General features: G+C 42.4%; 1 protein-coding gene across 1 annotated transcript in view; it reads left to right on the top strand.

Annotated features, from left to right (window-relative positions):
- MTAP (methylthioadenosine phosphorylase) overlaps nt 1-16,879 on the top strand; it is a 52,592-nt gene extending 35,713 nt beyond the window's left edge. The window contains exons 5-8 of the mRNA XM_037167991.2: nt 4,421-4,523; nt 9,099-9,338; nt 13,430-13,552; nt 15,984-16,879. Of these exons, the coding sequence (XP_037023886.1) occupies nt 4,421-4,523; nt 9,099-9,338; nt 13,430-13,552; nt 15,984-16,022 (505 nt within the window). The 3' untranslated portion in view covers nt 16,023-16,879. The remainder of the gene's footprint in view (nt 1-4,420; nt 4,524-9,098; nt 9,339-13,429; nt 13,553-15,983) is intronic.

The following is a 16,879-nucleotide window of genomic DNA, read 5'->3' on the forward strand; positions in this document are numbered from 1 at the left end:
ATGAACCAAAGGGTCACTGGTTTGATTCCCAGTCAGGGCACATGCCTGGGTTGCAGGCCAAGTCCCCAGTAGGGTGTGTGCGAGAGGCAAGCACAAACTGATGTTTCCCTCTCTCTCTCTTGATCTCTCCATTCTTCTCTCTCTAAAAATAAATAAAATCTTTTTAAAAACCCTCAGGGAGAATAAGAGCTCTTAAAATTACACACATTTTCATTTTAGCATTTCCCTTGTCTGGTGCCCTCCACTTACCTCATTGTGATTGGAAACCTCATAGCTGAATTTTTTTCATCTTTGAGCATGCCTTGTCGTTTTATTCCGTGCCAGAGTGTTTATAGTGATTTAATTTTAGATTAGTAAACTCTTCATTGAACGTGTCGACACTTCATTAATGTAAAACACCACAAACAAGTGCCATCCTCAACCACTGCTTATCCTTGGTGCTGGCTCCCAGTTCTGTCTCCAGCCCAGACCTTGTTTCTGAGCTGCTGTGCGATACCTGGACTTAAGCTTCTGAGAGTCCTTGTCAGTGAGTGGATAGACACCATATTTTGTGATTGGAAAATGGAGAATCAAAGGGATATGGCAGTTTGCTATAAGCCAGATAGCTAGTAATTCGGAAACTGTTTAAAGAGAAAAATGCACAATATTCCACTTGAGGGAATTAAACCTATAGTCAATAAGTGTCACATGTTGCCTTGGCTGGGTAGCTCGGTTGGAACGCCATCCCATACACCAAAAGGCAGGGGGTTGAGTCCTGGTCAGGCGCCACTCTTACCTCAGGTTGTGGGTTCGGTCCCTTGTCGGGGTGTCCACAGGGGGCAACTGATGGAATTTTCCCTCTTTCTCTTCTTCCTCCCTCCCTGCCCCCTTCCTTTCTCTCTAAAATCAATCATAAAAAATATCCTTGGGTGAAGATTAAGAATACTAATAAAAAGTAAGTATCACATATTTATAGTATACCATGAAGCATGAATAATGCATGTTATGTTTTAAGGTGAAAGTTCAGAACAAATGGGAGTAATTAGACAAAGCAGGGAGGGAGGTAGAAGAGAGGGACAGAGATAGATAAGATGGGGGTGTTATCACGTGGATGTATAGTGGCTCTATGTCCATGTTCAGTCACTGTTGTGAATAGAGATGTTACTAGTACTTGACTCACGAAGGCTGAAATCAAGCCAGAGCTGGAATAAATGGTGCCACGGCCTTTTCTTTGAGACTCATTCAGTGTTTTCATTCCTCCACAGCACTGAGGCCTCATCTTTGAGTGAGGCGGCAGGTAGACACGCCAGCTGTGTACACTACTGGACTGGGAAGGCTGTTTGCCCCGTGCTGTCCCCCGCCCTCCTGCCCGGAAGTGAGCACCAGGTGCTCTGCCTTCCCCTTGGCTTTGCCTTGCCCCGCCCCTCCCCTGTGCTTCCCTCTGTAGGAAAAATGAGGACGCTCTTTCCTGTGTTACTCATGAGTTCAAGCTTAGAACAATATGATGAACTCAGAAAATGGTTTATTCTGAAAATTTCTGGTGAGAAATTGCTGGGTAACTTGGCACTGAGTTTTGAATTCAAAAATATTTTATTAAAAAGTGGAAGTAAGAGACTTCAGAAGTAATTACGATGGGTAGAGGAACAAGGCAGCAGAGGTAAATTCCTGACCTTGCAGCAGAACAAAATGCTTAGGTCAGAGGCATAGAAAATGAGATTGAGGGTAGACGAGAGAATTACTCTCAATTTTATTTTATTTTTTAAGTATTTTTTTATTGATTATACTATTACAGTTTCCCCAATTTTTCCTCCTTTATCTCCCCTCCACCCTGTCCCCCCAACCCACCAGCATTCCCCCCACCTTACTTCATGTCCATGAGTTGTACATATAAATTCTTTCAGTTCTTCCCTGTACCTTCTCCCCCCCCCCATTCCTCCCTACCCCCTCCCCACTGAGATCCCTCCCTGTGATGCCAGTTTCTCTGATTCTGTTCCTGTTCTGGTTGTTTGCTTAGTTTTTGTTTTCATTGTTTTTCTTTTCTTTTAGGTTCATTTGTTGACAGTTGTGAGTTTGTTGTCATTTTATTGTTCGTATTTTTTATCTTTTTCTTAGATAAGTCCCTTTATCATTTCATATAATAATGGCTTGGTGATGAAAAACTCCTTTAACTTGACCTTATCTGGGAATCGCTTTATCTGCCCTTCCATTCTAAATGAAAGCTTTGCTGTATAGAGTATTCTTGGATGTAGGTCCTTGCCTTTTATGACTTCAAAGACTTCTTTCCAGCCACTTCTTGCCTGCAAAATTTCTTTTGAGAAATCAGCTGATAGCCTTATAAGAACTCCTTTGTAGGCAACTCCTTCTTTTCTTGCTTCTTTTTAAGATTCTTTCCTTATCTTTAATCTTGGGTAACTTAATGATGATGTGCCTTTGGTGTGTTCCTCCTTGGATCCAACTTCTCTGGGACTCTCTGGGCTTCCTGGACTTCCTAGAAGTCTATTTCCTTCCTCAGATTGGGGAAGTTTTCCTTCATTATTTGTTCAAATAAATTTCTGATTTCTTGCTGTCATTCTTCTCCTTCTGGCACCCCTATAATTCAGATATTGGAACATTTCAGGTTGTCCCAGGGGTTCCTAAGCCTCTCCTCACTTTTTTGAATTCTTGTTTCTTCATTCTGTTCTGGTTGCGTGTTTATTTTTCCCTTTTGTTCCAAATTGTTGATTTGAGTCCTGGTTTCTTTGTCACCATTGGTTTCCTGAATATTTTGCTTTATTTCATTTTGGGTATTTTTCATTTGTATTTTCATTTTTTGACCAAGCTCAGTCAGATCTGTGAGCATTTTGATTACCAGGGCTTTAAATTCTCCATCAGACAGGTTGGCTATCTCCTCATCGCCTAGCTCTCTTTCCGGAATTATGCTCTGTTCTTTCATTTGGGCCCTATTTCTTTGTCTTGGTGCACCTGTTAAGTTGTAATGGGGCGGGGCCTTCGATATTCACCAGGGCAGGGCAACCCTCTTTGCTGCTCTGTGCCACTGCCTGTGGAGGAAGGGCCAGAGAGGAACCGGTGCTGCTCGCCTGCTCATCTCTAAGCCTGCTTTCCAACGAACTCTCGAACTCATGAGAGTTTCTCCCACCATGGCAGCCGCCATAGTCCACAGTCAGCTCTGAGGCTCAGTTTTGCAGCCAGCCAGCCAGCCAGCCAGCTTGCACGGTCTACTGCCTCTGCCGCCTGGCTGAGGTTTTTCTCAGCAGGCCCCTCCACATGGCCTCACCACGGGTTCTTACCGGTCTAGTTGTTCTGGTTGATTTTTTTCTTTAATTCCTTGATTGTCAGAGTTCCATGCAGTTTGATTTTCTGGTTGTTTATTGATTTTTAGATTGGTTGTTATCCTCCTTTTGGTTGTGTGAGGAAGCGAAGGGTTTCTGCCTCCGCTTCCATCTTGGCCAGAATTTCCCATGATCTTTTTTTAATGTATTGCTGGATCCAGGTTGCCTATATTTTGTTGAGGATTTTAGCACCTGTGTTCATCAGTAATACTGACCTGTAGTTTTCTTTCTTTGTTGTATCTTTACCTCATCCCTGGTTGTCAGGAGCCCTGGAGCCATATTCCTGGTCTGCTGCTTGCTCTTCCTAGAGAAGGGTCAAGTTGTACAAGCAGAGCTCGCTCACCACCAGCGCAGAAAGGCGGTCACCATGCCAAGTGACCAGATTACTCGTAATTTTAAAACCTGACAATCAAATGCAAAATGAGGACTTTATTTGGACCCAAAACTAAAGTAACTTTTTTTGCAAAAAGTACATTTTTGAGGACATCAAGAAAATTTGCATATGGTCTGTGTATTAGCAGATCCTGAGGAATTGATGTTATTTTTATTAGATGTGATACTGGCATTGCAGTGGAAATAGTCCACGTATTTTGGTCCATCTGAAGTAGGGGTAAAATGACAAAATCTGGGGTTTACAGCCATGGAGATACTAACAGATAAAGCAGATTTGACCCAGGTTTGGAAATTGCTGAATCTAGGCGATGGGTATAAATGGGGTTTGCTCTACAGCCCTTTGCGTTCACAACAATGGGGAGTTTTCACATTGACTTCTTAGGTGCTTTCCCTGCCCTGCTGAGCCCACAACTGAGTGGTGCCTGCAGGCCAGTGTGGTTATCCTGTCTCAGCCACGAGACCACGGACACTTGGTCCGTGGAGCCCTGTGGCGGAAAGTATGTTGCCACCAGCCTGGAGCCCGAGAAGCCAAATACCATCTCGAAGCTGCTGTTTTACCAGTTGCCTTCAGCTTGTCCACAGCCCTTGCTTCTGGGTTGTGGACCAAGGTGTCGACCTAGATACAGCTGATTTCGCTGGCCCTCAGAGAATGTAGAGGTGGCTTTCTTTAAAAAAAAAAAACAGCAGCAGTGAAAAACCCTTTTCATTTTATTTTGAAGGACCACCAGAAGGCCTCAGACCTTCTACGATGGGAGTCATTCCTGTGCCAGAGGAGTGTGCCACATATCGGCGGCTGAGCCATTCTGCCCCAAAACGAGAGAGGTTTGTGCCCTTTGTGGGAGGTACACCAAGATAAACCATAAGGGCTTAGGGTGGCATCCAGAGTTAGAGTAATTGGCTAATAAGCACGTGGTCCCTTATCCCCTCTGGAGTTCTTACCCAAGGTTTTATAAAGAGTTGTTTTCCTTTGCTAATAATGCCTCTACTACTGTCAGTCATTTGTAAGCTGAATCACTCAATGTGGCAACCTACCTTTTTTTTTTTTTTTAAATAAGTTTTGATTTCCTGTCAGGATACCCTTTAAATAATTTAGTGTAGACTAACCAATTAGTCAAGAGTATATAGTCTGCAACCAGGTTACTAGGGATCCAATCTCTGCTCTTCAGCTTAATAGCTGTGTGTCATTGGATAAATTACTTAACACCTCTGAGCTTCCGTTTCCTCATTTGTAAAATGAAGGTAATGATTACGTGTACATCATAGGACTGAGGGATTAAAGAGTTAATATTGACAAGGTGCTTTGGACAATGCCTATTAGTATTGAAACATCCAATGACTACTAACTGCTTTTATGAATTAGGTTATTATTATTGATATTTTATGAATTGTCAGCTTGGCATCATTTGTCTTTGAGCCGAGTTGGGCCATTACTCTCCAGCCTTCTCTCTGAGATTAAAATCTCAGAACAAAAGAGACAGCCTCACAAAAGTCAGAATCGTGCTGCGATCCCAGGTTTGAAAGCCGCGTGCCACACAACAGATTAGAGGTGATTTGCCTCATGATATCTGCTTTTAAATTAATTTACAGAATGTAAATACCTAAATATGTTAGTCATTCAGCTAACTTTAACATTTGCATATGGATCGCAGATTTGTTAGAGCTTTTATATTCACCCCTGCATAGCCATGAAAACTCGTTTGCTTATAGTTAACAGCAAGGGCAACTTAACCTCACCCTGGTCTTAAAACAAAAACAAAAACCTGGAATGCAAAGTCACGGGTTGTGGAGAGCCATTTGAGGTATACCGCTGTATATGCATTCTCTCTGACCTCTGTGAAAGTACATATTTTACATGTTTATAAAAATGGCAAGTTAAGCCCTGGCTAGTGTAGCTCAGTGGATTGAGCACAGGCTGCGAACCAAAGGGTGGCCAGTTCAACTCCCAATCAGGGCCCATGCCTGGGTTGCCGGGCAGGTTTCCAGTAGGGGGCGTGCAAGAGGCAACCCCACTGTGATATTCCCGCCCTTCTTTTTCTCCCTCCTTTCCCCCCCTCTCTAAAAAAATTAATAAATAAAATCTTTTTTTAAAATGGCAAGTTAAGTTTGTATGTATGTATGTATGTATTTGATATATCTACTTATCAGTGAAATACATATATCAAAATGTTGCTGGTCTTCCCACTGAAACACAGACCTGTCCACATAATGAATTTACTCTCTTGGGAAAACTAGATGTGTATAAAATTCTAGTTCATTTCAAAATGTGGGCAGTTGCCCTGGCTGGCGTAGCTCAGTGGATTGAGCGCGGGCCTGCGAACCAGAGTATCGAGGTTCGATTCCCAGTCAGGGCACATGCCTGGGTTGCAGGCCAGTTCCCAGCAGGGGACAAATGAGAGGCAACCATACATTGATATTTCTCTTCCACTCTTTCTCCTTCCCTTCCCCTCTCTCAAAAAATAAATAAATAAAATTAAAAAAAAAATGTGGGCAGTTTGGGAAGAAATAGACTAGGGAGACAGTATCATGTCAGTAGGAAATTTAAGATCTTGTCCCAGGTAGAAAATAGTGACTTCAGTATTCTGGGTAGATGTGGGCGAAGGAAATACCAGTGATGTATACAGAACACATGTAAATGTGATAGCTGGGTGATACTTGCCAGGAATGAACTTGGCCTCCCTTGATAGACAATGGTTGTACCATATCCTTCCATTTGTGTTAAAATGTGTGTGTGTGTGTAAAGAAATTAATATGAGAATATAAAGAAATGAGTATGAGAATATTTATGTGCCAATAGAGTGTATCTGGAAAGTTGACCAGAAAGCAGTGGTTTCCCTTGAGGTGGTGAACTGCATCGCTTGGACGTGGGTGGAGGAGTGATACCATTTTGTATGATGTAGGTTTTACCTCCTCCAAAAATAGTGTCACTTCTAGTCATTTTAGGAAGTAATTTTGAGTACACTCTTTGGGAGTGCTGACGCATGAAATATATTTAGTCTGGTGATCTAATATTGCTAATGTGTAGGGACGGTTGCAGATTGAGGAGTTCCATTATGATTAGTTGAGACATGGAAACAAAAGCAGCTTCGCCTCAGACCCGGAGATCTCTCAGCCTGCCAGTTATAATTCTGATACCTCATGATGATGTTATCTGTTCTCGCAAAGTGCTGGTTCGAGTGGCGAGGCCCCAGAGTCCATCTGCATGCCCAGTCCACACCTCTGCATTCTCCTCCTCCCGTCCCCATCATGGCACCCGCCTCCCAGGGTGAGGACATGCAGCCACAGGCCACTGTCACAAGCTGACTATGGTCTTCCTTCCGTCACCTCTGGAAGTACTCTTCAAGTTGTGGGAGACATACAGCTTGGCTGTTCGGGATTTTTAAGGACATTTAATGAAGACAGGACTAGGCTGGTTATATGTTAACTTAGAAAAAAATGAGGGGGGATGTGAGTTAGGCCCTTGCATTTATAACCTGTACTCTTTCAGGAAAATGTTCGATTAAGTGTAATCTTACTTTTAGTATATAGAGAACAAGTAAAGATGATGAAGCAGCAACTATTTGTTGTCTGTGCTCGTCATGGTTCTAAGTTTGGAAATGCCGTGGCTCTAATTAAAATTCTTTCTCGCACTGTTGTAGCATAGTATAAGTTATTTTTAAGGAAATAGATTAATTTGCTAATGGGGCTCAGACATAAGCAGGCAAGACTTCCCTACATTGGAACCTTCTATTGACTTTGAGTTGATCCATTTTATATTTATTTATACATATTCATATCTATTATGTATATATACTTACACATACATAAATAAATATAATCTCCCAGGAACCTTTGCCGGTTTATTTGGTTAGCCTGTAAAAGCTGCCAGTACAATAAATCCTCCTTTAACCCTGTCTGTGGGTTCTTGGAGATTGCGATTTTAATGCAAAATGATGAACAATGAAATCAGTTGTACAGAAGGCTGCAGTGAAGGAGAATCGAGTTCTTACGACGTATTTCTGGTGACAAAAAATATCACTAAAGTTCTAAATATAAAGATCCAAAACCTTTCTAATATTAAACATTGAAATAAATGCGAGCTATACATGCATTTAAGAAAGACGAATAAAAACAGGTAAGATCGTTATTTTCCAACCTGCTTATTCTAGTTCAGGGTCGTGGGTGGCCAGAGGTCATCTGCCGGCAGCTCAGGGCATCGGGTGGGAACCCACTCTAGACGGGAGGCCCTTCCACCTCAGGGCGCACTCAGCACACCCACACTCACGCAGAGCGGAACAGGCTAGAAACCACCTAATGTCACATCTCTGGGATGTGAGTTCCCAGAGGAAACCCACCCAGTCTGCAGACTGCACACAGACGGTGGCTCACTTAACCATCATACAGTGTTACTATTCCCGTTCTACAGGTGAGAGAGCTAATTCATACAAAGGTTAAGGGAATTTTCAGCAGTGCTTAATTAACAGTTAAGTTTAAAAGACTAGTTTTTTTTAATTAAAAAAATGTTGAAGCACAGGCCAAGAAAAAAAATGAAATTAATTAATAACCTGAAGTTTAGATGTTATTAGACACTGGAAAAAGTGATCAAACTTATGAATAATGTTGCTAAAATCCACATGCAGCCTTGCCAACTAAAGGGATGCTAAGATACATTTTTCCTTGGACAGAAAAAATGAGCCTGACCCCTGAAAAAAATAGTGTGCTGTTTTTAACATGTGTCCTTGGAGAGGCAGCAGGCAGAAGAGATTATGAAAAAACTACTTTCTAGTCAAAAAAAGCATTTACAGAAGTCTTCAGATTTTATACAAAAGAGCAGTGAGAATGAATTTCTCAGGAGCTTGGAAACAGTTCTCAGACGTCTCTTCGAGGAGATGTGGACGAGGAGCAGCAGCTCAGCTGAGCCGTGGAGGTGAAGAGCCCAGACTCAGGTCCTTGTGCACAGCCCAGCTTAGTCTCTTCAAGCTGTTAAGAAAGAAATGACCCTGGCTGGTACAGCTCCGTGGATTCAACACTGGCCTGAGAGCCAGTGGGTTCCCGGTTCAATTCCCAGTCGAGGGCACATGCCTGGGTTATGGGCCAGGTCCCCAGTAAGGGGCATGCAAGGGGCAACCACATGTTGATGTTTCTCTCCCTCTCTTTTTCCCTTCTCTCTAAAAATAAAATCTTAAAAAAAGAAGAAAAAAATAAAGGAGCTTAAAACATGTCAATAAATTCTTAGTGCTTAGAAAAACTTCAGTGTTTGCTCTTGTAGCTGTGAGCTCCGTGTGCAGGGGCTGGGGAGACAGGGTATGGAAGTGGGTGAAGGTCTGGGAAACTGGGATCTTCCGAGTTATCTTTTTATTGCTGTTTGAGTACAGTTGTCTCCATTTTTCTACCACCAGTTTGTGGTTCTTTCTCTTCTAGGTCCTCACGGAGTCTGCGAAGAAGCTAGGACTGCGGTGCCATCCGAAGGGGACTATGATTACAATCGAAGGACCTCGATTCAGTTCCCGGGCAGAAAGTTCCATGTTTCGAACCTGGGGGGCGGATGTTATTAACATGACCACGGTTCCAGAGGTGGTTCTTGCTAAGGAGGCTGGGCTTTGCTATGCCAGTATCGCCATGGCAACAGATTATGATTGCTGGAAGGAACACGAGGAAGCGGTAGGTGGACTTCTCTCCAAAGCACGCATGTTTCTGGGTGCCGTGAGCACCCGTAAGAGAGAATCTTAACTATTTGTTTCTATTGCGTTAGTTCCAGAAGCTGCCTTTTTACCAGGTTTTAAGGTCAACTTTTAATGCATTGTCAGTTGTATTTTCAGATATTTTCAATATCTGAAAGGCACAATATCTGAAAGTGCCTAAGAAAAAGGCACTTATCCAAGAATTAATAGTGAATACTACATTGTAGGCATGTAAGTATGTTGGGAATCATATCGAGACTTGGGCCTTTTATGAAGACTAAAGGTTTTTGGTTATGATTTCCTTTGTTCTGTGCTGCTGTCCTGTTTTGTTTTTAAGAAAAAACCTTAGTGTTTCTTATTACCTCTTTCTGGTAAGTGGCCTGTATTCATATCTTACCTGTTTAACCTACTGTGACTGGATGCATTGCTCAGTGAGGAGTATGACAGCAAATGAAACAAGTGTGTCAGGAGTCAACACTCTGGGTTTTTGGGGGAGTGGTCAGAGATTAAGCAACCAGTGTGAGAAAGCTCGGGGTTATGAGGAAGTAGTGTGCTGAGTCTCAGGAGTACGAGTCCAGTTCAGTCGACTGAATATTAGACGTCTGGGACCCTTCCTTACGAGTGATGGGAAAGGTGGCCCTGCCTGAGTGGTGTGGCGGGGCTGAGGAGACGTGTATTTCAGAAGGGAAGTCAGTTGGGGTCTTAGGCAGGAAACACAGCAAGGTCCCACTGGTGTCTGAGGATACCGGACTGCCGAGGTCGGGCTTCCAAAACAAGCGTTTTCGTTGTTGAAAACTTGAAGCATCTGCGAAGGTAGATGGGCCTCGTACGATGAACCCCAGTTACCCGTCACTCAGCTTTCCGGCTCTCAGCCACCGCCTGCTTTGTGTACTGTCTCTGTCCCTACCACTTCTCTCTCACCCGCCTTCATTAGTTAGAAGTAGTTTTCTAAAAGGCCTCTTTTCTTTTTTATAAAATAATAAAGAACCACAGGACCATTATGGTACCAAAAATATTTACATTAATTCCTGAATATAAGCAAATATCCAGGCTGTTCACATTTTCCCTCTTATCTCATCATTTTCAGCTATTCAAATGGGTCCTTTATAATCCACATGTTTCATTTGACTATGTCCCTTTTAACCTAATATTCCCTTCTGTCTTTTTATCACCTGCATTTTACTTGAAGAAGCAGATCATTTGTCCTATTTTAAAATACAGAAAGGGACAGAACTACAGTCAAGGAATTTTGAAGTAAGAAAAAAATGTAGGGTGGCTGCTGTGAGCACATTGAGGACAGGTGACATCTGCAAGGGGACCCTTACCACCATCTCTGCTGCTTGTTTCAACATCCAGTTTCATGTAAAACTGGGTAGGATATTCTTGCTGTCTGTCCACCCTTGTATGTGGATTGTGGGTCATAGATGAACACAGGTTCTTTGTTTTGTGTAATGCCTTATCCTGACCACTCAGTGTCATTAACTACAAGGATGCTTTCTAACGTAAGAGATTTATTAAATCCCGACACAGCGCAGTCCCTGACTTGCCAGCTCTGATCACCTAAGGGACAGGCCTCAGTGTCTGCCACCTGCTGAGAACACAAGGTTTTCTGCCTGTGGCTTTCTGCTAATCCAGGAATATTTCTCCTCTGCAGAGCCAACAGTGCTTTCCTTTAGTGGGCCACACAAGGTTTGAAAAGCAGTTGATTGGAACTACTTCAGTTAAAAAAAACCAGCCCCGTCCATGTCAGGTGACTCAGCTGGCTGCAGCATCATCCCACATACCCAAAGCTTGCAGGTTGGCTCTCTGGTCGGGCGTCTGTCTGTCAGAAGGCAGTCTGTCAGTGTGTGTCTCTCTCTTTCCCTCTCCCTTTCTCCTCCTCTCCCGGTGCCTCAGCTCCCTTGCTCCCTAAGATTAATAATGATGTCCTTGGCTGAGGTTTTGTGTTTTGTTTTATTTGGTTTTGGTTTTCTTTTGAAAAAGTAAAGCCCTAGCTGGTGTAGCTCAGTGGATTGAGTGCCAGCCTGCGAAACAAAAGGTTGCCAGTTCAACTCCCAGTCAGGACACACTCCTGGGTTGTGGGCCAGGTCCCCAGTTTGAGGCATGCGAGAGGCAACCACACATTGATGTTTCTCTCCCTCTCTTTCTCCCTCTATTCCCTACTCTCTAAAAATAAATAAGTAAATCTTAAACAACTTATATTTTCTTTAAATACACCTTATCAAGTTTTAATTTTTTTAAGAAGTGAAACTAAGTTCTGTGTAAGTGATAAGGCATGAAGGCAAGTAATGTTAAGTGGTACAGGAAAGGTATAACAAAGAAGGCCTCGTCTCAGCCGGCCATGAGTATCATTGTGCTTCAAACCAGATGTACAGCCTGGCATGATAGAAAGGTTTTAGAGTCGCCAACCCACCTTCAAATTCCTGTTGCTCCATTTGCTTGTGATACCTGGCATGTTATTTAACAAGGTACTCCTCCATAGGTTGGAGCCAGGGCTTTGGAGTGGGGGGTGTAGGTTGCTCAGTTTCGATCTTGACCTAGGTGGATTACTGAGAGAAGCGAGCCAAGTTGTGTGAGTAGAGCAGCTAGTACAGTGCTCGCTCCCAGGAGAGTAGTCATGGGATCGGAGCAGCGATGGAGTTGGGAGTGGAAAGATAAAAAGTTTGTGAAGGAAACTTGAGATTTGAGCTGTTCGAGGATTAAATTTGATTGTGAGGAGGTTAACACGTATTTCGGGTAGAGCCCAACAGCAGGAACCAGGAGAAGTCGGAGTCTGTATAGAAGTATCAGTCACAGGAAAAAGAGTAAATATGAGGTGACTCCCTTGTGTGCTTTAGGACCCTGTATTCTCAGGCTCCACTTGAAACGTGCCTGCAGCTGTGCCTGGCAGGCACCAGCTGGCCCCACTTTGTGTTCGCACAGCAGTGGGACTCCCTCTGCTACGGTCCTGACCATTTTTCCTAAAGACTTCTGGATGTTTATGGGAGGGACCTGGGCTTTATACTCCAGGAAATGGGATGAAAGCTGTAACCATCGTGGCCCTGAATCCTGGATTTCTTCTGAGTACAGCGCAGTGTGACAAGTACTCCTCTAATCACGCATTTTATCGTAACAACCTTTTCTACATTTTCCTCATGGAGCAATTTTAGTTACATACAAAGTAGACAGTACCATGGGTTTCCATGGATCCATCATCCAGCTTCAACCAGCATGATTTCAACTTACAGCCAATCATATTTCATCTGTACTCTGACCCATAACTTTGTCCATAAACATGTGAGGGAGTATCTGACAAAATAACATTATCGTTAGCACATGCCAGCCGTAATTCCTTCATATTCCCAGGCAAAGTTCAAGTTTCTAGTTATCTCAAAAAACTCAAGTGGTTTTTTTCTCCCAAGTTTCCTAAAAAGAAACCAATGACTTGACCTATAGTTTCCCCCAGTCTGAACTGCTGCAGACACCTCCTCCGGGTACTCTCACCAGCTTCTCTGTCCTCCGTATTTTGTATAAATTGGCGGCTGGATCTAGAGATTTGATCAGATTCAGGTGTCCTACATGGTGTTCAGTTTTCCATCAGCAGAGTGGGTTGTTTATTTGGTTGGGGTTTTTGTTGTTATGATACGTGAGCAGCCTACCCATTAATTTCTTGAGAGCTGTTAAAAGAAAAAAAATGATACTTTGATTCCATCATTTTCCTTTATTAGCTGGAAGACTTCTCTAAAAAGAGATGTTTATTATCTGACTGTTTGGTTACCCAATGTAGCAACAGTTTTGACTGGAATTCATCCTCTGGATCTGGGGAGAATGGCCACAGCTCCCTAGACCAGGCTACCACAGAAGACAGCTGGGGTAGCCTCTCGGACCCCATGCTGAAAATGGGGCTTTTCAAAGCTATCACTGGGTTTCTCCCCGTGGACCAAGATCATCTTAATAAATGCAGAACTTGGGCTCAGGGGATGGAAACAGGTAAACTGACTTTACAGATCAGATAGGAACTTAGGGAAATGTTCCATAAGAAGCAGTGGAATTTGTACTTGCTGATAACATCCTGTGCTGTCGTTTCCCCAGGTTTCAGTGGACCGGGTTTTAAAGACTCTGAAAGAAAATGCCAATAAAGCCACAAGTTTACTCCTCACTACCATACCTCAGATAGGGTCCATGGAATGGTCAGAAACCCTACATAACCTGAAGGTGAGTATCCTGAACCATCTGCAAGCAGACACTTCCATAGATCCTCCACTGCCTTTCCTCTTATTTGCAATTCACCTTTGGTCCATCTCCTAATGTCTTTATACTAGTCTATGTGTTTTCCATGAGCCTTCATCCCAGTTACTACAACAGTAAGCATCATCCCAGTTACTGCAACAGTAAGCACCACTTACGAAATTGTGTAGGCATATTTGGCTGGTAATGCATTGTACCTGGCCTGCCAGAGTCTTGGCATGGTTTTGCTCTTCATTGTGTCTCTGAGCCTTACTCTGAAGGTGAATAGTGCCTGCTCTGCATGTGGCCTACATTGCTGAGGAAGCTGTTTTTTCTTTCGCAGATTCTTGCAAAGCAGTTGCAGCCTTTAAAGCTAAAACTGACATAGCAGTAGTAACAAAGTGGTGCCAAGGAATATCTGCCTCCTTCTAATGCTGTGCAGAACTAAGACGGTGATTAATGGTAACCATCAGATGGGTTGTAGATTGGTCACTTCTCAATGCTGGTATTAATGCCCATAATACACAGGGTGGGGCAAAAATAGGTTTATAGCTGTTCGTTTGGAAAATAATAGAATAATAAATAATAACACAAAAACGAACTCTGTGTTTTGCAGACTCACAACTGTAAACCTACTTTTGCCCCACTCTGGAATTTAAACTAACCGCCAAGCTCAGAAATGTATGATAATTGTTTGGACATCTTGTAACTCTTGATTAACCATATTAGATACAGAGTTGCCTCAAATTAATCAGATATCACATTTACCTAATATCCAAAGAGGGAAGCCAAGTATACCCTGAGGTCTTCTAGAACATACCCTTACTCTTAGGTCTTATGGCTGTAGTCGAGAGAGGATTTGAAAGGTTGATAATAAGCCCTCTCTACCCCAGTTACCGTCAAGGAAGCCTGGATGAGCCACAGTTTTAGTGTGATAAGGATACAATATGGTAGTAAATGATCACCGCTAGGCATGGAGGTGTCATGATTTGTGGTGTTTGCCAATTTATGTGGTGTAAATGCTCCAGCACAGGTGATTTCAGCCGGCCAACATGAAGCCACTGATAAGCTGGGACAGAGCACGCACAGTAGGTCCTTGCACCCGCATGTGCAGGCTCCCGCACACCACGGAAACGAAAGTGCCTTTAGTACTGGCAAAGTCGGGAATATGGGAATTTGTCATAAATCTTTCCTGGTAGACTTTTAAGTCCATAAGGAGCAAGAAACATCAGCTGATTTCAACCTGTATACCTAGGAGAAAAATATTCTTTAATAAATAAATGATAACCCTTTTCCCCACGAAGTGTTGCATCCTAATTGAAATACAGAAAGCCTTGTTCTCACTGTGAAGAAAAGGGGGTAGAAAATACCCAGAACTTGGGGATGCCAGTCAGAAACAGCCACATTCACCTGAGTGCAGTGAGTACAGTGCGCAGAGCAGCACAACTCCAGCCTGTCCAGTGAGCACTCTGTGCTTTCTGGGAACTGTGGCTCATGCTTTTGCTGCTGCTGCTGAGGTTAATGTCACCTGCAAGACTCCAGCTGACCATAGTCTCTTGAACTTAAAGATAATTTGTCAAACAATACATTTATTATTTCAGCTCCATTTTTAAGTAAAAATTCTGGGTGATAGGAATCAGTGTTCTCCCCTCCTTGAAACTTCCGAAAGTGTGTATAAATTGTGTAGTTTCTATGCATGCGTTTTTAAAGAGGGTATGTATAGCTTTCATCAGATTCCTAAAGGATATGTGATATAAAGAGAAAATGAAGAAAATTGCTGATCTAGACAAAATTGAGATTCCTGGCTTTCGATATATGGCATTAAGGGAACGAGTGCCTTATAGTAATTCCTTATTCTGTGGTAGGATTTTTCAGTTCTCTCAGCACAGAAATGTATATCATTCATTCACTAATTCATTTCATAACCGGTAAGTACCTACTATATGTCAGGCTGTGGTTTACAAAGATACATAAGACACTGTCATGAAGAAGGTCCTATTCTTTTTGCAGATAGTAATGTATTAAACTTGCAATGATTTTTTTCCACTGGGGTAAAGGTGAAAGATGGAGGTTGCATAAACAAAAGCCTGGCTGGCGGTTTGTGTGTAAGATGTTTCCTACATAGGGGATGGAGACAGGTGAGACCCTGAGAAAGTGTTCTGTGAAGAGCAGTGTAAACCTTGCTTTCCAGGAAAGATGAGTGAGGAATCAGTTCTGAGTAATGTGCAAAGTCCCACATCTGGTTCGTGATTTTCACTTTGGTGAACATGAGCATTTTCTGGAGAGTTTATAAAGTGCATATCCCATGAGTCTGCACTCTAAAATATGGTTTTTAACAGCATTCCAAGTACAATAAAGTCATGCATAAAAACCAGTAAGTGCTTGGTTAATTATAATTTGTGCCTACTTTTTCCCTCAGAATATGGCCCAGTTCTCTGTCTTGTTACCGAGACATTAAAATAACCTGGCTGCCCAGAAGGCAAGAAGACTTCGTAAGTCTAGTCATTTCGGGAATTCCTGCTTAATTTGAAATGTGGAAAGCTTTCATGCCCATACCCGCTGAGGAAGAACATGTGATAAGACAAGACGATGCCAACGTGAAAGGTGCCTTCTGAAAGACATGGGCTGCTTCAAAAAAGAGGGAAAGCAAATGACCAGGAAACATGGAAAAATTCCTACACTTCAGAACAAAGACAAGAAGAGAACTAATCACCCTTCCCCCATTAAATTCATAACAAGGGTGGGAGGTAACATGCAGTTTCCCACGTTGCCAAGAAACACGAAGACAAGGGGGCTGTTAGACTTGATTGGTGTCACTGCAAATTGGTGCAGTCTTCTGGAGAGCAGTTTGGTAAAATGTATCAAAAGGCTTAGAAATAAGTATACACTTTGTGCTGGTTTCTCTACTCCTTTTATCTTTAAAAAATTAGAAATGCATACAAAGACTTATGTATAAAGAAGGATGTTTAATATAGTGTCAGTTTTAATAGCAAATATTCAAAACGATCTTAATATCCAAAAATTGGAGATGTATTATAGTTTAGCCCTAATTAGATTGTGAAGCAACCAGCTAAAGATCATGTGTTTATGTAATATTTAATGTCCCAAAGAATTGGATGCTCAATGAAAAAAGGATGTGTAAGCATTTCACAGTACCTGGTTTTGTTTTAAAATTCTACATAAATGTGCAAAAAGTCGAAGAAGATATAAAATCTTTCATTGTATTTTGGGGGTATACTGGATAATTTAAATTTTCTTTATATTTGTCTGCATATTTTTTTCTACAGGAATATAATCAAATAGTAAAGTTTTTTT

Source organism: Artibeus jamaicensis, unplaced genomic scaffold, assembly GCF_021234435.1.
Source record: "Artibeus jamaicensis isolate MK-2021 breed Jamaican fruit bat unplaced genomic scaffold, CSHL_Jam_final scaffold_1964, whole genome shotgun sequence".
Taxonomy (NCBI): domain Eukaryota; kingdom Metazoa; phylum Chordata; class Mammalia; order Chiroptera; family Phyllostomidae; genus Artibeus; species Artibeus jamaicensis.